This window comes from Nerophis lumbriciformis, linkage group LG18 (assembly GCF_033978685.3).
Source record: "Nerophis lumbriciformis linkage group LG18, RoL_Nlum_v2.1, whole genome shotgun sequence".
In the NCBI taxonomy this organism is placed as follows: Eukaryota; Metazoa; Chordata; class Actinopteri; order Syngnathiformes; family Syngnathidae; genus Nerophis; species Nerophis lumbriciformis.
In genome coordinates, this window is record NC_084565.2 from 42,545,346 (window position 1) to 42,572,022 (window position 26,677).

A 26,677-nucleotide genomic window follows, 5' to 3' on the forward strand; every position below is an offset into this window, starting at 1 on the left:
CTAGACCAGGGAAACTGTCCAATGGGGTTTTTTTTTAAGAAAGACATTTTGACAGATGTCCTGATGCTGTCGTCGTCGCTGTTGGAAGTTGACCCTTTGAGTAACGTCAGCACGCAGGACGAGGACACTCTGACGCCCAGCAACAAGTCCCAGGCGGACTCGCTGTCGGGTTCCACCGAGTCCAGCTTCGGTCTGGCCATTAAGTTGAGAAGGAGCTCCAGCAGCGGTCACTTCAGCGCCAGGTCGCCGTTGCTCTCCCCGCGCTCCGAGGGCCAGCCCGGGCCCGCCGACTCTCTGGTCCTGGACCGCGAAAGCTGGGATTGCCGGGTGTTGGAAACCCAGCCTGGAACGCCGAGCTCAGGTCAGTCAAGATTTATACCGCTCTCAAACGCCAGTGAAAAGAAGTCCGATACGATACTGATTATGGAGCCTTGAGTATAGGGATGTCCCGATTCAGGTTTTTGCACTTCCGATCCGATACCGATACTGACCGATACTGGCCTATCCGAGCATGTATTAAAGTTTAAAGTTATTTAGCCTACTTAATTGTCAGAATCATGTTGAAAAGGGTTTTAGTACTCTTGATAACAACTAGCCAGCTGAATTAGGGGAGTTTGAATAATACACAATGGTTGGTAACAACAAACTGACCTGTTTATTCAAGGATAAACACAAAATAGACTAAATTATACATGACAAACAGAAATGGCATCATTGAACTAGGGCTGGGCAATATGGCCTTTTTTTAATATTGCCATATTTTAAGGCCATATTGCGATACACGATATATACCGTATTTTCCGCACCATAAGCCGCCCTGGGTTATAAGCCGCGCCTTCAATGAACGGCATATTTCAAAACTTTGTCCACCTATAAGCCGCCCCGTGTTATAAGCCGCATCTAACTGCGCTAAAGGGAATGTCAAAAAAACAGTCAGATAGGTCAGTCAAACTTTAATAATATATTAAAAACCAGCGTGATGTGGGCGCGCATGGAGTCGTATATCAACATGGACGGAGCTGCGTGAAAAAAGCCACCCGGCCTCTTCGCGTAAACTTACCTTAACCACTCGCTCATCTTTTCTTCATCCATCCATCCCTTCGAGTTAGCTTTTATGATGACGCCGGCTGGAAAGGTCTCTTTTGGCAAGGTCTTCCTTTTGAATATCACCATGGGTGGAAGTTTCTGGTCATTAGCATGGCAAGCTAGAACCACAGTGAAGGATGACTTCTCATTCCCTGTGGTGCGAATATTCACCGTACGTGCTCCCGTTGTATCCACAGTGCGGTTCACAGGAATATCAAAAGTCAGTGGAACCTCGTCCATGTTGATAATGTTCTCTGGCCGGATCTTTTTTTCAGCTATCTTGTTTTTACAATATGCACGGAAAGTAGCCAGCTTTTCTTGAAAGTCTTTAGGCAGTTGCTGTGAAATAGTAGTCCGTGTGCGGATGGAGAGATTGCGTCTTTTCATGAACCGGAAACCTGTCGCTTAGTAGGAGCCATTTTGTGGTCTTTACAGATGTAAACACACAAAGGAAATGAAACGTAATATCCGCGCGCTTCTTCTTCTTCTACGCGGGCGGGTGGTTGCTTACAGTAGAAGAAGAAGCGCTTCCTGTTCTATGGGGGCGGGTGCTTACCTTGGCGGTTGCTTGCGTAGAAGAAGAAGCACTTCCTCTTCTACGGGGAAAAAAGATGGCGGCTGTTTACCGTAGTTGCGAGACCGAAACTTTTTGAAAATGAATCTTAATATTAATCCATATATAAAGCGCACTGGGTTATAAGCCGCACTGTCAGCTTTTGAGTAAATTTGTGGTTTTTAGGTGCGGCTAATAGTGCGGAAAATACGGTATGTGGATATTTTGCCTTAGCCTTGAATGAACACTTGATGCATATAATCACAGCAGTATGATGATTCCATGTGTCTACATTAAAACGTTCTTCTTCATACTGCATTAATATATGCTACTTTTAAACTTTCATGCAGAGAAGGAAATCACAACTAAAAAAAAATCACTATTTTTTTCATACGGTGTTGATCTGGAAATGTTTGCCTGGGCATTTTGATGGTGTGGGCGTGTGGCACCGAATGGAGATAAGCGTCTCGACAGACGTTACAATATTTGAACAATGATGACGAAAACTGTTTTCTCTGTCGTGTCGGTGTGTCGAAAATTGTTATGCGCTTATTTAGGGCCCGTATGGCCCATTGTATAAGGACTCCCAAAGGGAGTCCTTATGCAATGGGACATAAGGACCTATTGAATTTGTAAGGTTTTATTCTTTATTCTTCCGCCGCCACATTAAACTGTAATTTGACCCACTTAACATGCTTCAAAACTCACCATATTTGACCCACACATCAGGACCTGCGAATATTGCCTTTTTTTTTTTTTTAAACGAACCACAAAACTCAAAATTACGCTCTAGTGCCCCCTAGGGAAGAAAAAAAAACTAGACTGCCTGTAACTCCCACTAGGAAGGTCGGAGAGACATGAAACAAAAACCTCTATGTAGGTCTGACTTAGACTTACATTTCATAATAGTACATTGTTGGGCTAAAATCAACAGGAAGTTGGCAATTCCCCCTTCAAGACAAAAAAGTACTAAAAACAGTAACTTTTGCCTCTTTGAGCTGTAATTTGACCCCCTTAACACGCTTCAAAACTCACCAAACTGAACGCACACATCAGGACTGGCAAAAATTGCGATCTTATAAAAAAACCTAACCCCAAATCTTAAAACGCAGAAAAAACTGCTCCTCGGAAGAAACAAATGACAAAACTGCCTGTAACTCCCACTTGGAAGGTCGGAGAGACATGAAACGAAAACCTCTATGTAGGTCTCACTTAGACCTACATTTCATAAATTGACAACCCCCAGCAAAAATCAACAGGAAGTTTGCTATTCCCCCTTCAAAACAAAATTTTTGTAAAAACCGGTCACCTTTCTTCAAACATTATCTCCTCTGAGCGCGTTTGTTGTTTCGGCTTCAAACTAACACAGGAGAGAGATTGAACCCTTCTGATTAAAAGTTGGCGAAAGAGTTTTGATACCTGCTCCGGTTTTGATTTTATGACCCTTCAAAGAACCTCTGCGCTGATGCTGCTGTTTTTTCAAGATGGCTGCTTAAAAGCAGGCAGCACCAGCGTGCCCACACAATGCAGACAAGGTAGGTACACTAGACAAAAGTCTTGGGACAATTCGGACTAAAAGTAGACAAAAGTATTGGGACATTTATGACTGCCACTGGACAAAAGTATTGGGACACATAGCACGAAAACTGGACAAAAGTATTGGGACACTTGGGACTACAACTTGACAAAAGTATTGGGACACTTATGACCAAAACTGGACAAAAGTATTGGGACACTTACACTGCACAAAAGTATTGGGACACTTAGGAATACCACTGGACAAAAGTATTGGGACACTTAGGACGAAAACTGGACAAAAGTATTGGGACACTTACACTGGACAAAAGTATTGGGACACTTAGGACTACAACTTGACAAAAGTATTGGGATACTTAGGACTAATACTGGACAAAAGTTTTGGGACACTTAGGACTATAACTGGACAAAAGTATTGGGACACTTAGGACTAGCACCTGCCAAATGCGCGGGCCCGACCAACGCTGCTTGCAGCTTTAATTTTTTATTTGATTTTGTGCGTGGCATAGATTTGCCGTGCGCAGAGGACGCTTGAGCAGTGCGCAATTGCACAGGCGCGCACCTTAGAGGGAACATTGCTCGCACGGCTGCGCCATGCTGCTACCTCTCTGCTCGGGGAGGACGTATACGTATGTGACGTATGACGTGACAGTGTATGACGTATACGTATGTGACGTATGTCGTGACAGTATGTGACGTGTGTAAGAAGGTGCGCTTGCTGTCTGTGAGAGGGAGACACAGGAAAGAGTGAGAAGAGCCTGTCGTGTAATGCCAGCAGCTAAAAGCAACTGCGTGAGAATCCACAGACCTGCAGATGTGTTGAAGGTGTGCTGGTAAATGCGGAACGGAAATTAGGGAGCAGCAGAAATGTGGAATGTATTATTTAAATCGGTGCGTTAGAAAACACGGACCGGAGTTTTTTCTTTTAAACTGGATCTTGATCGGCATTTTCCCATGCCTTGCCGATACGCATTTTTTGGCAAATATCGGCGGCCGATCCGATCCAAATATCGGATCGGGACATCCCTACTTGAGTACTGGTTGGTACTGATATTAATCCGATACGATATCAGCAGGAATCATAGCTTAGGACCTTAATTGGTTCAGTGACACAGCTCTTGACTTAAAACACTTCATATCAACGTCTCCAATTGGAAGTAATTAAACTCAATTAAAAAAAACAGCACCATTTTAACATGTAACATGCTTTTTAAACTGTAAAACACACTTTTAGATAACAACTCCATTTGGCAATTCCTGAAGGAATTGCGTGTGAATGCTGAAGTTGAAGTGAAATGCTGACAGAATGTACAAACCCCGTTTCCATATGAATATTTTGATCAACATGTGATAGCAGGGACCCTGCCATTCAAAACTAGGCTGCTCCATTACTAATGATTAATGTAACTATAGCTGAAAAAAATGGTACAATAACAATATGAGAGACTATTCATCCCTTAACACCATGGAGTTCATGTAGGCTTAATGTGAAGTGAAGTGTGAAGTGAATTATATTTATATAGCGCTTTTCTCTAGTGACTCAAAGCGCTTTACATAGTGAAACCCAATATCTAAGTTACATTTAAAGCAGTGTGGGTGGCACTGGGAGCAGGTGGGTAAAGTGTCTTGCCCAAGGACACAACGGCAGTGACTAGGATGGCAGAAGCGGGGATCGAACCTGGAACCCTCAAGTTGCTGGCACGGCCGCTCTACCAACCGAGCTATACCGCCCAATTACATTTTGTATTTACTTTTTTGTGCGGTTTCTGTTGTCCCAAAAAATACAAATTAAATTAAAGCTGCAAGCAGCATTGGTCGGGCCCGCGTATTTGGCAGGTGCTAGTCCTAAGTGTCCCAATACTTTTGTCTACTTTTAGTCTGAAGTGTCCCAAGTCTTTTGTCTAGTGTACCTACCTTGTCTGCATTGTGTGGGCACGTTGGTGCTTCCTGCTTTTAAGCAGCCATCTTAAAAAAACAGCAGCGCAGCAGCATCAGCGCAGTGGGTCTTTGAAGGGTCATAAAATCAAAACCGGAGCAGTTAGAAAAAAAGCGCTTCTGTCATTGTAATCACAAGAGTTCAATCTCTCTCCTGTGTTAGTTTGAAGGCGAAACGACAAACGCGCTCAGAGGAGATCGTTTTTGAAGGAAGGTGACCGGTTTTTACAAAACATTTGTTTTGAAGGGGGAATAGCAAACTTCCTGTTGATTTTTGCTGGAGGTTGTCAATTTATGAAATGTAGGTCTAAGTGAGACCTACAGAGAGGTTTTTGTTTCATGTCTCTCCGACCTTCCCAGTGGGAGTTACAGGCGGTTTTGTCATTTTTTTCTTCCGAGGAGCAGTTTTTTCTCAGTTTTATTCAAAAATTGCTGTAGAACGCAATTTTTAAATTTGGGGTTAGGTTTTTTTATTAGATCGCAATTTTTGCCAGTCCTGATGTGTGTGTTCAGTTCGGTGAGTTTTGAAGCGTGTTAAGGGGGTCAAATTACAGCTCAAAGAGGCAAAAGTGACTGTTTTTAGTACTTTTTTGTCTTGAAGGGGGAATTGCCAACTTCCTGTTGATTTCTGATGATATACAATTATGAAAACTAGGTCTAAGTCAGACCTACATACAGGTTTTTGTTTCATGTCTCCCCGATCTTCCTAGTGGGAGATATAGGCAGTCTAGTTTGTTTTTTTCCTAGGGGGCGCTAAAGCGCAATTTTGAGTTTTGGGGTTCGTTTTTTTTTAAAAAAAAAGGTAATTTTCGCAGGTCCTGATGTGTGGGTCAAATATGGTGAGTTTTGAAGCATGTTAAGTGGGTCAAATTACAGTTTGTTGTGGCGGCGGAAGAATAAAGAATAATAAAACCTTACAAATACAATAGGTCCTTATGTCCCATTGTATAAGGACTCCCAAAGGGAGTCCTTATACAATGGGCCATGCGGGCCCTAATAAATAGAAAAACGAAAGACAAATCATAGAAAGCTCAACAAACAAAAGTCGTGTTAAAAATGTGATGACATTGTTAAGTGGATAACTTACATTGCAACATGAGTTTACCATGAATTGATTAACGTGGACCCCGACTTAAACAAGTTGAAAAACTTATTGGGGTGTTACCATTTAGTGGTCAATTGTACGGAATATGTACTTCACTGTGCAATCTACTAATAAAAGTCTCAATCAATCAATCAACACAAGGCTCACTAAGCAGCGTGACGTTCTATACTCACGCTCAACATTTCTGCAGTTATATTACTCTAATCTCACGTAAAGTGTTGTTTAGAAATGTCAAAGTAGACTTTGGCCACACAAGAAGGGAATTAAAGACTCAATTACAAGAAAAACAAGACCTATAGTTATGAGAATAACACTGCCAGAGAAGAACAGCAATAAACAGTTATATATATATATATATATATATATATATATATATATATAAATAATCCTTAGCGATTGCTTGTCAATCAACACAGAAAAAGGTCAAGTGAAATAACAGACAGACAGGGCTTTGCTGTCCGTAACACACACACACACCGCTAAAAGCGAATTAGCCTTCACCTCCAGCCAGGACTGCGAGCGAGCTGACTTTTATATTTCTAGAAGGTCAACGGGCTCATAGTGATGTTACTAGTAGTTGACTGGGAGGTGTTTATTATCATTTGGGGAGAGTCTGCTGCCTGATGATTACCTGCTAAACGCTAAGCACTGACGACATGCGCTCTGAATACGCACTGCTGATTGGCTGTTACCGCTCTGTTTGTAACCAATCAGATGGTTGTGTGGGTGGGACTGACAGAGACAGAGGCAGAAGGAAGCGGAGGTGGCTACTTCATATGTTCGTGTGGAAACTTGTTCGGTACACCTCCGAACCGAACCGAAACCCCCCATACCGAAACGGTTCAATACAAATACACGTACCGTTACACCAGTGGTTCTCAAACTTTTTTTGTCATCCCCCACTTTGGACAAGGGGGAGTTTTCAAGCCCCACCTGCCCCCATCGCCCCAACAGAGCGCTAATGCCAAGCTTTAACATTTTCAAATTTATTGAACATCAAGTTGTATACATTCAAACTCAATAACATAAAATAACATCAAGTTCAATAATAAATAAAATAACTGTGCAGCTGTGGTATAACTTGCATCAAGTTCAATAATAAATAAAATAACTTCCATCAAGTTCAATAATAAATAAAACAAAAGTGTTATAACTTGCATCAAGTTCAATAATAAATCAAAAAAAGTGTTATAACTTGCATCAAGTTCAATAATAAATCAAAAAAACTGTTATAACTTGCATCAAGTTCAATAATAAATCAAATAAAAGTGTTATAACTTGCATCAAGTTCAATAATAAATCAAAAAAAGTGTTATAACTGGCATCAAGTTCAATAATAAATCAAAAAAGTGTTATAACTTGCATCAAGTTCAATAATAAATCAAAGTGTTATAACTTGCATCAAGTTCAATAATAAATCAAGTGTTATAACTTGCATCACGTTCAATAATAAATCAAAAAAAGTGTTATAACTTGCATCAAGTTCAATAATAAATCAAATAACTTGCATCAAGTTCAATAATAAATCAAAAAAAGTGTTATATCTTGCATCAAGTTCAATAATAAATAAAACAAAAGTGTTATAACTTGCATCAAGTTCAATAATAAAAAAGTGTTATAACTTGCATCAAGTTCAATAATAAATCAAATAACTTGCATCAAGTTAAATAATAAATCAAAAAAAGTGTTATAACTTGCATCAAGTTCAATAATAAATAAAACAAAAGTGTTATTACTTGCATCAAGTTCAATAATAAATAAAACAAAAGTGTTATAACTTGCATCAAGTTCAATAATAAATCAAAAAAAGTGTTATAACTTGCATCAAGTTCAATAATAAATCAAAAAGTGTTAACTTGCATCACGTTCAATAATACATCAAAAAAAGTGTTATAACTTGCATCAAGTTCAATAATAAATCAAATAACTTGCATCAAGTTCAATAATAAATCAAAAAAAGTGTTATATCTTGCATCAAGTTCAATAATAAATAAAACAAAAGTGTTATAACTTGCATCAAGTTCAATAATAAATAAAACAAAAGTGTTATAACTTGCATCAAGTTCAATAATAAAAAAAAAGTATTATAACTTGCATCAAGTTCAATAATAAATAAAAAAAAGTGTTATATCTTGCATCAAGTTCAATAATAAATAAAACAAAAGTGTTATAACTTGCATCAAGTTCAATAATAAAAAAAGTGTTATAACTTGCCTCAAGTTCAATAATAAATCAAATAAAAGTGTTATAACTTGCATCAAGTTCAATAATAAATCAAATAACTTGCATCAAGTTCAATAATAAATCAAAAAAAGTGTTATAACTTGCATCAAGTTCAATAATAAATAAAACAAAAGTGTTATAACTTGCATCAAGTTCAATAATAAATCAAAAAAAGTGTTATAACTTGCATTAAGTTCAATAATAAATCAAAAAAAGTGTTATAACTTGCATCAAGTTCAATAATAAATCAAAAAAGTGTCATAACTTGCATCAAGTTCAATAATAAATCAAAAAAAGTGTTATAACTTGCATCAAGTTCAATAATAAATCAAATAACTTGCATCAAGTTCAATAATAAATCAAAAAAAGTGTTATAACTTGCATCAAGTTCAATAATAAATAAAACAAAAGTGTTATAACTTGCATCAAGTTCAATAATAAATCAAAAAAAGTGTTATAACTTGCATCAAGTTCAATAATAAATCAAAAAAAGTGTTATAACTTGCATCAAGTTCAATAATAAATCAAAAAGTGTTAACTTGCATCACGTTCAATAATAAATCAAAAAAAGTGTTATAACTTGCATCAAGTTCAATAATAAATCAAATAACTTGCATCAAGTTCAATAATAAATAAAAAAAAGTGTTATATCTTGCATCAAGTTCAATAATAAATAAAACAAAAGTGTTATAACTTGCATCAAGTTCAATAATAAATAAAACAAAAGTGTTATAACTTGCATCAAGTTCAATAATAAAAAAAAAGTATTATAACTTGCATCAAGTTCAATAATAAATCAAATAAAAGTGTTATAACTTGCATCAAGTTCAATAATAAATCAAATAACTTGCATCAAGTTAAATAATAAATCAAAAAAAGTGTTATAACTTGCATCAAGTTCAATAATATATAAAACAAAAGTGTTATAACTTGCATCAAGTTCAATAATAAATAAAACAAAAGTGTTATAACTTGCATCAAGTTCAATAATAAATCAAAAAAAGTGTTATAACTTGCATCAAGTTCAATAATAAATCAAAAAAAGTGTTATAACTTGCATCAAGTTCAATAACAAATAAAACAAAAGTGTTATAACTTGCATCAAGTTCAATAATAAATCAAAAAAAGTGTTATAACTTGCATCAAGTTCAATAATAAATCAAATAACTTGCATCAAGTTCAATAATAAATACAATAAAAGTGCCACTTTGCAATCTTTGCAAAAAAAAAAAAGGAGGAGCTATGCATTTGGCAAGACAGGGCAAGTGACAGCACTTTTCCCCGGGAGAGCCACCTTGCTTCACTGTGAAACAGCACGGCTGTATGATCAGCTCCCATTTCCTCACACAGTGCAGAGAACAGTCGCGCTTTCAGTGGTCGTGTTTTGATCAAATTCACCGCGCTCACAACATCTGTTAAAACCTCATTGAGTTCGGGGCTGAGCTGCCTTGACGCGAGTGCTTCCCGGTGAATGACACAGTGTGTGCCCGTCACATTTTTGTTTCTCTGCAGGCGCTGGCTCTGGCTCGACGACCTTTGAGGTGCGAGTCACAAATGTATATATTTGTGTAATTGTGATCCACACATTAAGCCTTCTACCCATCCGCGCGAAAGTTTGTTCCGCTTAGCCCCGCCCCCATTAGTTACTGTTGCTATGTCTGTCAAACTTTCGCTCGTACCGAGAAATATAAAGCCTACAGTAAAAATAAGTACCGGTAATTTCCATTTTATTTATATAGCGGATTTCACAGACAGAATCACAAAGTGATGAATTAATCTAAGAATATAATAATTAAAAAAAAATGTTTAAAGTGAAATTTCCTCCCGTTCCTCGCGCCCCACCTGTCATGTCTCTATTCCCCACCAGTGGGGCGCGCCCCACACTTTGAGAAACGCTGCGTTACACCCCTAATATTTAGGTCAATTTTTTAACACTTGGCTAGTGATGGACTGACACACCCTCCACCATCCACCTAATGAGCACCCCCGGTCTTACCCAATCGCACATGGCTAGAAGAAAGAGGAAAAAAAACAGTGTTTTTGTGTGTCTCTCCAAGATCTGGGGGAAAAAGTTCATTTCACAGAACCGCAGAGGTCGGACCTGCACAGCAGCTTCAGCCGGCAGCTGTCCCAGCAGAGCGGCAGCCAGTTGAAGTGTCCCGTCTACGTGTACAACTGCTGCCTGGAGCTCCTGAAGGAACAGCTGGTCCACCCCGGCGCCAACCGCCAGCCGAGAGACGTCTTCTTCAGGTACGACGGCACGTCCCTTGAATGTAGTACAAGCCAATCTGGTGGGGCAATGGGGCTACATTACAAATAGGACAGTGACCATGGCTGTAGTTCCTGTCCTCAGCTATTAACACCATGTCTCTCTGGTTGTCTTCATGGTGAGAATAGACCTCAAGAGGCTCAGTTCTGGCAGATGTCTCAGCAGATGAAGTTCAGGTAGACCTTTCAGCCTCTGCACTCCCCCTCTCTCTGCTGGGGCGCTGCTTGTTTGTCTAAACGCCAGACTGCTTTTCCAACCTGCTGCATTGTTGCCCGCTGAGACTATTGCAGGGGTGTTTCAACTAAGTGCGGCCTACCAACGTCTTCAGTTTGGCCTGTGAGGCGCCACGGAATTAAAGTTTGCATGCATTTAAATAGTCTGCTATTATGCCATCTAGTGGATAACCAAAGTCATTCACGTCAATGACCTTTTAATATGCTCTGAATCTGTGTAGGCGCAGCATTTAGTTATGTGACCCAATGCAAACAACCTTCCCTAGTCATTGTGCAAAAAAAAATGATGTCACACATAACACGACCTGCTCACTGAACGTTGTAGACATTATAAAAAACATCCACGCACCGTAAAAACATTGAAATTACACCCATTTCAATCCATTACAAAGCATGAAGGGAAAAATGCAAAACACTCTCCTCGCTTATCCATGTTTGGCGCATTTTAGCTGCTCGATATTTCTGATTGATCACAAAACTTTAAGGAGGTAGCCCCAGAAGTAAACAAGGTTGAAGTCGAACTTTTACATACTCTTAATATCCAATTATACTAATTATTAAGTAGATATCCATTGTATTAATATAATATGTGCACATAGTGACTATATTAAATATACATTTATATATACATACACACACATCCATCCATTTTGTACCGCTTGTCCCTTTCGGGGTCGCGGGGCGTGCTGGAGCCTATTTTGTGTGTGTGTGTGTGTGTGTGTGTGTGTGTGTGTGTGTGTGTGTGTGTGTGCGTGTATATATGTATATATATATATATATATACACACATGCATATACAGGTAAAAGCCAGTAAATTAGAATATTTTGAAAAACTTGATTTATTTCAGTAATTGCATTCAAAAGGTGTAACTTGTACATTATATGTATTCATTGCACACAGACTGATGCATTCAAATGTTTATTTCATTTAATTTTGATGATTTGAAGTGGCAACAAATGAAAATCCAAAATTCCGTGTGTCACAAAATTAGAATATTACTTAAGGCTAATACAAAAAAGGGATTTTTAGAAATGTTGGCCAACTGAAAAGTATGAAAATGAAAAATATGAGCATGTACAATACTCAATACTTGGTTGGAGCTCCTTTTGCCTCAATTACTGCGTTAATGCGGCGTGGCATGGAGTCCATGAGTTTCTGGCACTGCTCAGGTGTTATGAGAGCCCAGGTTGCTCTGATAGTGGCCTTCAACTCTTCTGCGTTTTTGGGTCTGGCATTCTGCATCTTCCTTTTCACAATACCCCACAGATTTTCTATGGGGCTAAGGTCAGGGGAGTTGGCGGGCCAATTTAGAACAGAAATACCATGGTCCGTAAACCAGGCACGGGTAGATTTTGCGCTGTGTGCAGGCGCCAAGTCCTGTTGGAACTTGAAATCTCAATCTCCATAGAGCAGGTCAGCAGCAGGAAGCATGAAGTGCTCTAAAACTTGCTGGTAGACGGCTGCTTTGACCCTGGATCTCAGGAAACAGAGTGGACCGACACCAGCAGATGACATGGCACCCCAAACCATCACCCAACCATGCAAATTTTGCATTTCCTTTGGAAATCGAGATCCCAGAGTCTGGAGGAAGACAGGAGAGGCACAGGATCCACGTTGCCTGAAGTCTAGTGTAAAGTTTCCACCATCAGTGATGGTTTGGGGTGCCATGTCATCTGCTGGTGTCGGTCCACTCTGTTTCCTGAGATCCAGGGTCAACGCAGCCGTCTACCAGCAAGTTTTAGAGCACTTCATGCTTCCTGCTGCTGACCTGCTCTATGGAGATGGAGATTTCAAGTTCCAACAGGACTTGGCGCCTGCACACAGCGCAAAATCTACCCGTGCCTGGTTTACGGACCATGGTATTTCTGTTCTAAATTGGCCCGCCAACTCCCCTGACCTTAGCCCCATAGAAAATCTGTGGGGTATTGTGAAAAGGAAGATGCAGAATGCCAGACCCAAAAACGCAGAAGAGTTGAAGGCCACTATCAGAGCAACCTGGGCTCTCATAACACCTGAGCAGTGCCAGAAACTCGTCGACTCCATGCCACGCCGCATTAACGCAGTAATTGAGGCAAAAGGAGCTCCAACCAAGTATTGAGTATTGTACATGCTCATATTTTTTATTTTCATACTTTTCAGTTGGCCAACATTTCTAAAAATCCCTTTTTTGTATTAGCCTTAAGTAATATTCTAATTTTGTGACACACGGAATTTTGGATTTTCATTTGTTGCCACTTCAAATCATCAAAATGAAATGAAATAAACATTTGAATGCATCAGTCTGTGTGCAATGAATAAATATAATGTACAAGTTACACCTTTTGAATGCAATTACTGAAATAAATCAAGTTTTTCAAAATATTCTAATTTACTGGCTTTTACCTGTGTGTGTGTGTGTATATATATACACACACATTGCAGTGCAAACTTTTGCTAACAAAGTATATTTCATTGTTATTATTTGTTTGTGTCATTTAATTTGGAGATTTAAATGCTTTAATTCCAATTACAATGTTAAAATACACGAGCAATACAAGTTTAATGCATTTGAAAGGATATCAAGTACAGGCCAAAAGTTTGGACAAATCTCATTCAATGGGTTTATTTATTATTTATTTATTATTACCGTATTTTCCGCACCATAAGGCGCCCTGGGTTATAAGCCGCGCCTTCAATGAACGGCATATTTCAAAACTTTGTCCACCTATAAGCCGCCCGGTGTTGTAAGCCGCATCTAACTGCGCTAAAGGAATGTCAAAAAAACAGTCAGATAGGTCAGTTAAACTTTAATAATATATTAAAAACCAGCGTTCTAGCAACTCTGTTCACTCCCAAAATGTACGCAAATGTGCAATCACAAACATACGTATATCAACATGGACAGAGCTGCGTGAAAAAAGCCACCCGGCCTCTTCGCGTAAACTTAAACTTACCTTAACCACTCGCTCATCTTTTCTTCATCCATCCCTTCGAGTTAGCTTTTATGATGACGCCGGCTGGAAAGGTCTCTTTTGGCAAGGCCTTCCTTTTGAATATCACCATGGGTGGAAGTTTCTGGCCATTAGCATGGCAAGCTAGAACCACAGTGAAGGATGACTTCTCATTCCCTGTGGTGCGAATATTCACCGTACGTGCTCCCGTTGTATCCACAGTGCGGTTCACAGGAATATCAGTTGCTGTGAAATAGTAATCCGTGTGCGGATGGAGAGATTGCGTCTTTTCATGAACCGGATCCCGGTCGCTTAGTAGGAGCCATTTTGTGGTCTTTACAGATGTAAACACACAAAGGAAATGAAACGTACGGTGATATCCGCGCGCTTTTTCTTCTTCTACGCGGGCGGGTGGTTGCTTACAGTAGAAGAAGAAGCGCTTCCTGTTCTATGGGGGCGGCTGCTTACCTTGGCGGTTGCTTGCGTAGAAGAAGAAGCGCTTCCTGTTCTACCGGGAAAAAAGATGGCGGCTGTTTACCGAAGTTGCGAGACCGAAACTTTATGAAAATGAATCTTAATATTTATCCATATATAAAGCGCACCGGATTATAAGGCGCACTGTCAGCTTTTGAGAAAATTTGTGGTTTTTAGGTGCGCCTTATAGTGCGGAAAATACGGTATTTATATGGGCTTTACTTTCATGACTACATTGTAGATTGTCACATCAAAACTATGAATGAACACATGTGGAGTTATGTACTTAACAAAAAAAAAAAGGTGAAATAACTGAAAACATGTTTTATATTCTAGTTTCTTCAAAATAGCCACCCTTTGCTCTGATTACTGCTTTGCACACTCTTGGCATTCTCTCCATGAGCTTCACCTGAAATGGTTTTCACTTCACAGGCGTGCTTGAAGCTCATGAAGAGAATGCCAAGAGTGTTCTAAGCAGTAATCAGAGCAAAAGTTGGCTATTTTGAAGAAACTTGAATATAAAACATGTTTTCAGGTATTTCACCTACACATGTGTTCATTCATAGTTTCGACCCCCTAGTCAAAAAGTTTGGACTTCATGTAGAGTCACCAGCTGCAACCAGAGGCGTGTCAGACATTGTGGCCTTCAAGTCAACAAGAAAGTACAAGTCACCTTTATCTGGATCTGCAGCAAGACGTTCTTTGGTCCATGCGAGCCCGCTCTACAATGGTTTATGGAAATCTCTGATGTCTTTTGTCTCCTGTGGTAACTAACTTACTGTGTAACCTTCTGAAAGTCAAATCAATGGTGGTTGGACACTGCTTGTGTGTGCTTAGTTGGTGTTTTGCAGCATGTTTACCCTTTTGTCATGTTACTTTGATGCTGTGTTGCACATTGGGAGTCAACCCCCCCCGCTGTCTTCCTCTAGGTCCCTGTCTCAGGACCGCAGCAGTCCGTCGCCTTGGACGGACCTCCTGGCGCAGCCTCACAAACACAAGGAGCTGGCCCACCACTGCAGTCTGCTGCAGGAGCATTACCAGCAGAGCTTCGCCAGAGGTAAACACTCTGTAGATCACGGGTGTCAAAGTTGTTTTATGTGAGGGCTGCTTCCAACAGTCAATAATATTATTACACCATTTTTTTATGCATTTTATTTGTAGATTTTTTTTAAATAAAAAGGAAAAAAAATATGGTAAGTTGCAATAATTTCACCTCAAAATGTAGTGTATATTACTGTAAATGGAAAAACAGTACTGCTGTTTTTAAGGCAGCTCAGTTGGCAGAATTTTACTGTAAAATGTAAAAAAAATGTTTTCACTATAAATAAAAAACAAAAAACCTGCAATTTTACTGTAACATTTTGGCACCTGAGCTGGGGAAAAATATGCACTTCAAGATGTTAAAAATGTATTTAAGTTACATTTTTGCTAACAAATGACGAGAGTCCATTTTATTTTGGCATTGGCAACAAAAAGACAACAAAACAAACCATTTGACACAGTTTTTCCAACTGGGGAAAAATCTGCACTTCAAGATGTTCAATATTGATTGAATGTTTATTGGCTACAAAAAGACAACAACCACCCGACAGTTTTTGCAACTTGGGAAAAATCTGCACTTCAAGACGGACGTTCAATATTATTTAACTGCAATTTTGCTAACCGATATTGAGAGTGCATTTTGTTTTTGGCATTGGCAACAAAAAGACAACAAAACAAACCATTTGACACAGTTTTTCCAACTGGGGAAAAATCTGCGCTTCAAGATGTTCAATATTCATTGAATATTTATTGGCTACAAAAAGACAACCACCCGACAGTTTTTGCAACTTGGGAAAAATCTGCACTTCAAGACGGACGTTCAATATTATTGAACTGCAATTTTGCTAACCGATATTGAGAGTACATTTTGTTTTTGGCATTGGCAACAAAACAGACCGGCCGACATTGTTTTTCCAGCTGGGGAAAAATATGCACTTCAAGATGTTGAAAATTATTGAACTGCAGTTTTTGCTAACAAATAGAGTCCATTTTAATTTTGGCATTGGCAACAAAAAAGACAACCACTCGACAGTGTTTCCAACTGGGGAAAAATCTGTACTTCAAGATGTTCAATATTGATTGAATATTTATTGGCAACAAAAAGACAACAACCACCCGACAGTTTTTTCAACTTGGGAAAAATCTGCACTTCAAGACGGACGTTCAATATTATTGAACTGCAATTTTGCTAACCGATATTGAGAGTACATTTTGTTTTTGGCATTGGCAACAAAACAGACCAGCCGACATTATTTTTCCAGCTGGGGAAAAATATGCACTTCAAGATGTTGAAAATTATTGAACTGCAGTTTTTGCTAACAAATAGAGTCCATTTTAATTTTGGCATTGGCAACAAAAAAGACAACCACCCGACAGTTTTTCCAACTGGGGAAAAATCTGCACTTAGAGATGTTAAAAATGTATTTAAGTTAAATTTTTGCTAACAAATGATGAGAGTCCATTTTATTTTGGCTTTGGCAACAAAAAGACAACAAAACAAACCATTTGACACAGTTTTTCCAACTGTGGAAAAATCTGCGCTTCAAGATGTTCAATATTCATTGAAGTGCAATTTTTGCTAACAAATATTGAGTCCATTTTCTTTTTGGCATTGGCAACAAAACAAACCACCCAACACAGTTTTTCCAACTGGTGATAAATATGCACTTCAAGATGTTCATTATTATTGAACTGCAATTTTTGCTAAGAAATATTGAGAGTCCATTTTATTTTTGGCATTGGCAACAAAACAGACCAGCCGACATTGTTTTTTCCAGCTGGGGAAAAATATGCACTTCAAGATGTTGAATATTATTGAACTGCAGTTTTTGCTAACAAATATTGAGAGTCCATTTTAATTTTGGCATTGGCAACAAAAAAGACAACCACCCGACAGTTTTTCCAACTGGGGAAAAATCTGCACTTCAAGATGTTAAAAATGTATTTAAGTTAAACTTTTGCTAACAAATGATGAGAGTCCATTTTATTTTGGCATTGGCAACAAAAAGACAACAAAACAAACCATTTGACACAGTTTTTCCAACTGGGGAAAAATCTGCACTTCAAGATGTTCAATATTGATTGAATATTTATTGGCTACAAAAAGACAACAACCACCCGACAGTTTTTGCAACTTGGGAAAAATCTGCACTTCAAGACGGACGTTCAATATTATTTAACTGCAATTTTGCTAACCGATATTGAGAGTGCATTTTGTTTTTGGCATTGGCAACAAAAAGACAACAAAACAAACCATTTGACACAGTTTTTCCAACTGGGGAAAAATCTGTGCTTCAAGATGTTCAATATTCATTGAATATTTATTGGCTACAAAAAGACAACCACCCAACAGTTTTTGCAACTTGGGAAAAATCTGCACTTCAAGACGGACGTTCAATATTATTGAACTGCAATTTTGCTAACCGATATTGAGAGTACATTTTGTTTTTGGCATTGGCAACAAAACAGACCAGCCGACATTGTTTTTCCAGCTGGGGAAAAATATGCACTTCAAGATGTTGAAAATTATTGAACTGCAGTTTTTGCTAACAAATAGAGTCCATTTTAATTTTGGCATTGGCAACAAAAAAGACAACCACCCGACAGTGTTTCCAACTGGGGAAAAATCTGTACTTCAAGATGTTCAATATTGATTGAATATTTATTGGCTACAAAAAGACAACAACCACCCGACAGTTTTTGCAACTTGGGAAAAATCTGCACTTCAAGACGGACGTTCAATATTATTGAACTGCAATTTTGCTAACCAATATTGAGAGTACATTTTGTTTTTGGCATTGGCAACAAAACAGACCAGCCGACATTGTTTTTTCCAGCTGGGGAAAAATATGCACTTCAAGATGTTCAATATTGATTGAATATTTATTGGCTACAAAAAGACAACAACCACCCGACAGTTTTTTCAACTGGGGAAAAATCTGCACTTCAAGATGTTAAAAATGTATTTAAGTTAAATTTTTGCTAACAAATGATGAGAGTCCATTTTATTTTGGCATTGGCAACAAAAAGACAACAAAACAAACCATTTGACACAGTTTTTCCAACTGGGGAAAAATCTGCACTTCAAGATGTTCAATATTGATTGAATATTTATTGGCTACAAAAAGACAACAACCACCCGACAGTTTTTTCAACTTGGGAAAAATCTGCACTTTAAGATGTTCAATATTCATTGAAGTGCAATTTTTACCTACAAATATTGAGTCCATTTTATTTTTGGCATTGGCAACAAAACAAACCACCCAACACAGTTTTTCCAACTGGTGATAAATATGCACTTCAAGATGTTCATTATTATTGAACTGCAATTTTTGCTAAGAAATATTGAGAGTCCATTTTATTTTTGGCATTGGCAACAAAACAGACCAGCCGACATTGTTTTTCCAGCTGGGGAAAAATATGCACTTCAAGATGTTGAAAATTATTGAACTGCAGTTTTTGCTAACAAATAGAGTCCATTTTAATTTTGGCATTGGCAACAAAAAAGACAACCACCCGACAGTGTTTCCAACTGGGGAAAAATCTGTACTTCAAGATGTTCAATATTGATTGAATATTTATTGGCAACAAAAAGACAACAACCACCCGACAGTTTTTTCAACTTGGGAAAAATCTGCACTTCAAGACGGACGTTCAATATTATTGAACTGCAATTTTGCTAACCAATATTGGGAGTACATTTTGTTTTTGGCATTGGCAACAAAACAGACCAGCCGACATTGTTTTTTCCAGCTGGGGAAAAATATGCACTTCAAGATGTTAAAAATGTATTTAAGTTAAATTTTTGCTAACAAATGATGAGAGTCCATTTTATTTTGGCATTGGCAACAAAAAGACAACAAAACCATTTGACACAGTTTTTCCAACTGGGGAAAAATTTGCGCTTCAAGATGTTCAATATTCATTGAAGTGCAATTTTTACCTACAAATATTGAGTCCATTTTATTTTTGGCATTGGCAACAAAACAAACCACCCATCACAGTTTTTCCAACTGGTGATAAATATGCACTTCAAGATGTTCATTATTATTGAACTGCAATTTTGCTAACCAATATTGAGAGTACATTTTGTTTTTGGCATTGGCAACAAAACAGACCAGCCGACATTGTTTTTCCAGCTGGGGAAAAATATGCACTTCAAGATGTTGAAAATTATTGAACTGCAGTTTTTGCTAACAAATAGAGTCCATTTTAATTTTGGCATTGGCAACAAAAAAAGACAACCACCCGACAGTTTTTCCAACTGGGGAAAAATCTGCACTTCAAGATGTTAAAAATGTATTTAAGTTAAATTTTTGCTAACAAATGATGAGAATCCATTTTATTTTGGCATTGGCAACAAAAAGACAACAAAACAAACCATTTGACACAGTTTTTCCAACTGGGGAAAAATCTGCGCTTCAAGATGTTCAATATTTATTGAAGTGCAATTTCTACCTACAAATATTGAGTCCATTTTATTTTTGGCATTGGCAACAAAACAAACCACCCAACACAGTTTTTCCAACTGGTGATAAATATGCACTTCAAGATGTTCATTATTATTGAACTGCAATTTTTGCTAAGAAATATTGAAAGTCCATTTTATTTTTGGCATTGGCAACAAAACAGACCAGCCGACATTGTTTTTCCAGCTGGGGAAAAATAGGCACTTCAAGATGTTGAATATTATTGAACTGCAGTTTTTGCTAACAAATATTGAGAGTCCATTTGAATTTTGGCATTGGCAACAAAAAAGACAACCACCCGACAGTTTTTCCAACTGGGGAAAAATCTGCACTTCAAGATGTTAAAAATTTATTTAAGTTGAATTTTTGCTAACAAATGATGAGAGTCCATTTTATTTTGGCATTGGCAACAAAAAGACAACAAAACAAACCATTTGACACAGTTTTTCCAACTTGGGAAAAATCTGCGCTTCAAGATGTTCAATATTTATTGAAGTGCAATTTTTACCTACAAATATTGAGTCCATTTTATTTTTGGCATTGGCAACAAAACAAACCACCCAACACAGTTTTTCCAACTGGTGATAAATATGCACTTCAAGATGTTCATTATTATTGAACTGCAATTTTTGCTAAGAAATATTGAGAGTCCATTTTATTTTTGGCATTGGCAACAAAACAGACCAGCCGACATTGTTTTTCCAGCTGGGGAAAAATATGCACTTCAAGATGTTGAATATTATTGAACTGCAGTTTTTGCTAACAAATATTGAGAGTCCATTTTAATTTTGGCATTGGCAACAAAAAAGACAACCAGCCGACAGTTTTTCCAACTGGGGAAAAATCTGCAATTCAAGATGTTAAAAATTTATTTAAGTTAATTTTTTTGCTAACAAATGATGAGAGTCCATTTTATTTTGGCATTGGCAACAAAAAGACAACAAAACAAACCATTTGACACAGTTTTTCCAACTGGGGAAAAATCTGCGCTTCAAGATGTTCAATATTTATTGAAGTGCAATTTTTACCTACAAATATTGAGTCCATTTTATTTTTGGCATTGGCAACAAAACAAACCACCCAACACAGTTTTTCCAACTGGTGATAAATATGCACTTCAAGATGTTCATTATTATTGAAGTGCAATTTTTGCTAAGAAATATTGAGAGTCCATTTTATTTTTGGCATTGGCAACAAAACAAACCACCCAACACAGTTTTTCCAACTGGTGATAAATATGCACTTCAAGATGTTCATTATTATTGAACTGCAATTTTGCTAACCAATATTGAGAGTACATTTTGTTTTTGGCATTGGCAACAAAAAAAGACAACCACCCGACAGTTTTTCCAACTGGGGAAAAATCTGCACTTCAAGATGTTAAAAATGTATTTAAGTTAAATTTTTGCTAACAAATGATGAGAGTCCATTTTATTTTGGCATTGGCAACAAAAAGACAACAAAACAAACCATTTGACACAGTTTTTCCAATTGGGGAAAAATCTGCACTTCAAGATGTTCAATATTGATTGAATATTTATTGGCTACAAAAAGACAACAACCACCCGACAGTTTTTTCAACTTGGGAAACATCTGCACTTCAAGACGGACGTTCAATATTATTGAACTGCAATTTTGCTAACCAATATTGAGAGTACATTTTGTTTTTGGCATTGGCAACAAAACAGACCAGCCGACATTGTTTTTCCAGCTGGGGAAAAATATGCACTTCAAGATGTAGAAAATGATTAAACTGCAGTTTTTGCTAACAAATAGAGTCCATTTTAATTTTGGCATTGGCAACAAAAAAAAGACAACCACCCGACAGTTTTTCCAACTGGGGAAAAATCTGCACTTCAAGATGTTACAAATGTATTTAAGTTAAATTTTTGCAAACAAATGATGAGAGTCCATTTTATTTTGGCATTGGCAACAAAAAGACAACAAAACAAACCATTTGACACAGTTTTTCCAACTGGGGAAAAATTTGCGCTTCAAGATGTTCAATATTTATTGAAGTGCAATTTTTACCTACAAATATTGAGTCCATTTAATTTTTGGCATTGGCAACAAAACAAACCACCTAACACAGTTTTTCCAACTGGTGATAAATATGCACTTCAAGATGTTCATTATTGTTGAACTGCAATTTTTGCTAAGAAATATTGAGAGTCCATTTTATTTTTGGCATTGGCAACAAAACAGACCAGCCGACATTGTTTTTCCAGCTGGGGAAAAATATGCACTTCAAGATGTTGAATATTATTGAACTGCAGTTTTTGCTAACAAATATTGAGAGTCCATTTTAATTTTGGCATTGGCAACAAAAAAGACAACCACCCGACAGTTTTTCCAACTGGGGAAAAATCTGCACTTCAAGATGTTAAAAATGTATTTAAGTTAGATTTTTGCTAACAAATGATGAGAGTCCATTTTATTTTGGCATTGGCAACAAAAAGACAACAAAACAAACCATTTGACACAGTTTTTCCAACTGGGGAAAAATCTGCGCTTCAAGATGTTCAATATTTATTGAAGTGCAATTTTTACCTACAAATATTGAGTCCATTTAATTTTTGGCATTGGCAACAAAACAAACCACCCAACACAGTTTTTCCAACTGTTGATAAATATGCACTTCAAGATGTTCATTATTATTGAACTGCAATTTTTGCTAAGAAATATTGAGAGTCCATTTTATTTTTGGCATTGGCAACAAAACAAACCAGCCGACATTGTTTTTCCAGCTGGGGAAAAATATGCACTTCAAGATGTTGAATATTATTGAACTGCAGTTTTTGCTAACAAATAGAGTCCATTTTAATTTTGGCATTGGCAACAAAAAAGACAACCAGCCGACAGTTTTTCCAACTGGGGAAAAATCTTCAATTCAAGATGTTAAAAATGTATTTAAGTTAATTTTTTGCTAACAAATGATGAGAGTCCATTTTATTTTGGCATTGGCAACAAAAAGACAACAAAACAAACCATTTGACACAGTTTTTCCAACTGGGGAAAAATCTGCGCTTCAAGATGTTCAATATTTATTGAAGTGCAATTTTTACCTACAAATATTGAGTCCATTTTATTTTTGGCATTGGCAACAAAACAAACCACCCAACACAGTTTTTCCAACTGGTGATAAATATGCACTTCAAGATGTTCATTATTATTGAAGTGCAATTTTTGCTAAGAAATATTGAGAGTCCATTTTATTTTTGGCATTGGCAACAAAACAAACCACCCAACACAGTTTTTCCAACTGGTGATAAATATGCACTTCAAGATGTTCATTATTATTGAACTGCAATTTTGCTAACCAATATTGAGAGTACATTTTGTTTTTGGCATTGGCAACAAAAAAAGACAACCACCCGACAGTTTTTCCAACTGGGGAAAAATCTGCACTTCAAGATGTTAAAAATGTATTTAAGTTAAATTTTTGCTAACAAATGATGAGAGTCCATTTTATTTTGGCATTGGCAACAAAAAGACAACAAAACAAACCATTTGACACAGTTTTTCCAATTGGGGAAAAATCTGCACTTCAAGATGTTCAATATTGATTGAATATTTATTGGCTACAAAAAGACAACAACCACCCGACAGTTTTTTCAACTTGGGAAACATCTGCACTTCAAGACGGACGTTCAATATTATTGAACTGCAATTTTGCTAACCAATATTGAGAGTACATTTTGTTTTTGGCATTGGCAACAAAACAGACCAGCCGACATTGTTTTTCCAGCTGGGGAAAAATATGCACTAACAAATGATAAAGTCCATTTTATTTTTGCATTGGCACCAAAAAGACAACAAAACAAACCATTTGACACAGTTTTTCCAACTGGGGAAAAATCTGCGCTTCAAGATGTTCAATATTCATTGAAGTGCAATTTTTGCTAACAAATATTGAGTCCATTTTATTTTTGGCATTGGCAACAAAACAAACCACCCAACACAGTTTTTCCAAGCACTGAAATCAGTTCTTTATTTTTTGTGTGTGGTTGTAAAGCTTCCTAAGTCTTTCTCGGTGGCTTTCAGGTGTCTACCGGAGCCTGCAGCAGTCCTACAGCATCAGCTCCCAAGACGTCCTGATGGCCATGGACTACTGCGAAGAATCCCTGCAGGAGATGGACATCACCTCTTTCCTGCAGACCCTCTGCGGACACATCAGGGTCTTCAGGGAGAACGGCCGGTCTCCGCCTCAAAATCCCAAACCCACGGAGAGGTCTGCTACCTTCACCATTGGAGAGGTGGAGGAGGAAAAACCCGATGTCAAGTCTGCTGTGGCCTCCATGTCCAGGTGAGAGCAAGGAGCAGTGATAGTCCATGTGCCATTCAGGGTCTTATTTGGGATGTTTTTGATTAGTTTTGAGATGGAAGATGCCAGTGAAGTTGAACCAGCTCCGGTAACCAAGACGTCCAGGCTCCCAGTGTTCCCCCTGGAGATGCTCCAGACGCATCCCACCTGTGACATGTGTCCAGGAGTGCACAAAATTATCCAGGTGAGGTCTCGGAGGGACAGTAAACACAAAAAAAATACAAAAAAAAGTGGTGGAAAAAGAGCTAAAAGGTATATGTTAGGATAGGACTTTATTGTCATTGCACAAGTACAACGAAACTATGTTTTCAGCACAAACCCGTTCAAGATTAGACAAACAAACAGTGTACAGGGTAACAGAACAGGAACGCTGATGGGTCGCCACAAGGCGCCCCGTAAAAGATGGGAAAAAGGTAAAGCACTGGGGAAAAAGATGAGTAAAAAAATACAATCTAGACTGGGCTCCTTAGGGAGCCTAGTCTGGAGTGGGAAAAAACCTCCATGCCATGCACACATAAACATGTTACATATAATCACGACAACTCGCAACAGAGGGGGGGGGGGAGTTGGGTCCCTGGAGGTCGACTGCTGCTATAAAGCGCTGCCAGCTGTCCATCACTCCGATGGGGACTCAAGCGGTGGTGAAGGCGTGGGGTGGGGGTGGGTCCTGCACTGCGTCCTGCACTGCACTCTAGTCCTTCACTCTCACGTTCCTCATCCACGAATCTTTCATCCTGGCTCAAATTAATGGGGTACCGTATTTTCCGCACTATTAGCCGCACCTAAAAACCACAAATTTACTCAAAAGCTGACAGTGCGGCTTATAACCCGGTGCGCTTTATATATGGATTAATATTAAGATTCATTTTCATAAAGTTTCGGTCTCGCAACTACGGTAAACAGCCGCCATCTTTTTTCCCCGTAGAAGAGGAAGTGCTTCTTCTTCTACGCAAGCACCCGCCCCCATAGAACAGGAAGCGCTTCTTCTTCTACTGTAAGCAACCACCCGCCCGCGTAGAAGAAGAAGAAGCGCGCGGATATTACGTTTCATTTCCTTTGTGTGTTTACATCTGTAAAGACCACAAAATGGCTCCTACTAAGCGACAGGTTTCCGGTTCATGAAAAGACGCAATCTCTCCATCCGCACACGGACTACTATTTCACAGCAACTGCCTAAAGACTTTCAAGAAAAGCTGGCTACTTTCCGTGCATATTGTAAAAACAAGATAGCTGAAAAAAAGATCCGGCCAGAGAACATTATCAACATGGACGAGGTTCCACTGACTTTTGATATTCCTGTGAACCGCACTGTGGATACAACGGGAGCACGTACGGTGAATATTCGCACCACAGGGAATGAGAAGTCATCCTTCACTGTGGTTCTAGCTTGCCATGCTAATGGCCAGAAACTTCCACCCATGGTGATATTCAAAAGGAAGACCTTGCCAAAAGAGACCTTTCCAGCCGGCGTCATCATAAAAGCTAACTCGAAGGGATGGATGAAGAAAAGATGAGCGAGTGGTTAAGGTAAGTTTACGCGAAGAGGCCGGGTGGCTTTTTTCACGCAGCTCCGTCCATGTTGATATACGACTCCATGCGCGCCCACATCACGCTGGTTTTTAATATATTATTAAAGTTTGACTGACCTATCTGACTGTTTTTTTGACATTCCTTTAGCGCAGTTAGATGCGGCTTATAACACGGGGCGGCTTATAGGTGGACAAAGTTTTGAAATATGCCGTTCATTGAAGGCGCGGCTTATAACCCAGGGCGCCTTATGGTGCGGAAAATACGATAATCGTCGCTTTCTCGGTCCGAATCGCTCTTGCTGCTGGTGTAAACAATGGGAAAATGTGAGGAGACTTTCCGTCACGCTACTTCCGGTACAGGCAAGGCTTCTTTTTTTTTATCAGCGACCAAAAGTTGCGAACTTTATCGTCGATGTTCTCCACTAAATCCTTTCAGCAAAAATATGGCAATATCGTGAAATGATCAAGTATGACACATGGGGGGGCGGGGGGGCCCTGGAGGTCGACTGCTGCTACCTACTCAGTGGCCTAGTGGTTAGAGTGTCCGTCCTGAGATCGGTAGGTTGGGAGTTCAAATCCCGGCCAAGTCATACCAAAGACTATAAAAATGGGACCCATTACCTCCCTGCTTGGCACTCAGCATCAAGGGTTGGAATTGGGGGTTAAATCACCAAAATGATTCCCGGGCGCAGCCACCGGTGCTGCCCACTGCTCCCCTCACCTCCCAGGGGGTGATCAAGGGTGATGGGTCAAATGCAGAAAATAATTTCGCCACACCTAGTGTGTGTGTGACAATCATTGGTACTTTAACTTTAACTTTTTAAAGCGCTGCTAGCTGTCCATCACCCCGATGGGGACTCAAGCGGTGGTGAAGGCGTGGGGTGGGGGTGGGGGTGTGTATATATGCCCATTGTCTTGGGTGTGTTGATGTAGTGTCCATAGGCCTGGGGCCGTTCTGCATGCAAGCAA

The 26,677-nt window shown here is 38.7% G+C and overlaps 1 protein-coding gene across 2 annotated transcripts in view; it reads left to right on the forward strand.

Annotated features, from left to right (window-relative positions):
• Positions 1–26,677, forward strand: part of szt2 (SZT2 subunit of KICSTOR complex) — a 332,720-nt gene that overhangs the window by 120,283 nt on the left and 185,760 nt on the right. The window contains exons 25-30 of one of the 2 annotated variants that reach the window (XM_061978415.1): positions 56–361; positions 10,496–10,688; positions 10,836–10,883; positions 15,275–15,402; positions 23,900–24,161; positions 24,228–24,363. In XM_061978415.1, the coding sequence (XP_061834399.1) occupies positions 56–361; positions 10,496–10,688; positions 10,836–10,883; positions 15,275–15,402; positions 23,900–24,161; positions 24,228–24,363 (1,073 nt within the window). The remainder of the gene's footprint in view (positions 1–55; positions 362–10,495; positions 10,689–10,835; positions 10,884–15,274; positions 15,403–23,899; positions 24,162–24,227; positions 24,364–26,677) is intronic. The other variant, XM_061978416.1, reaches the window with a different exon arrangement.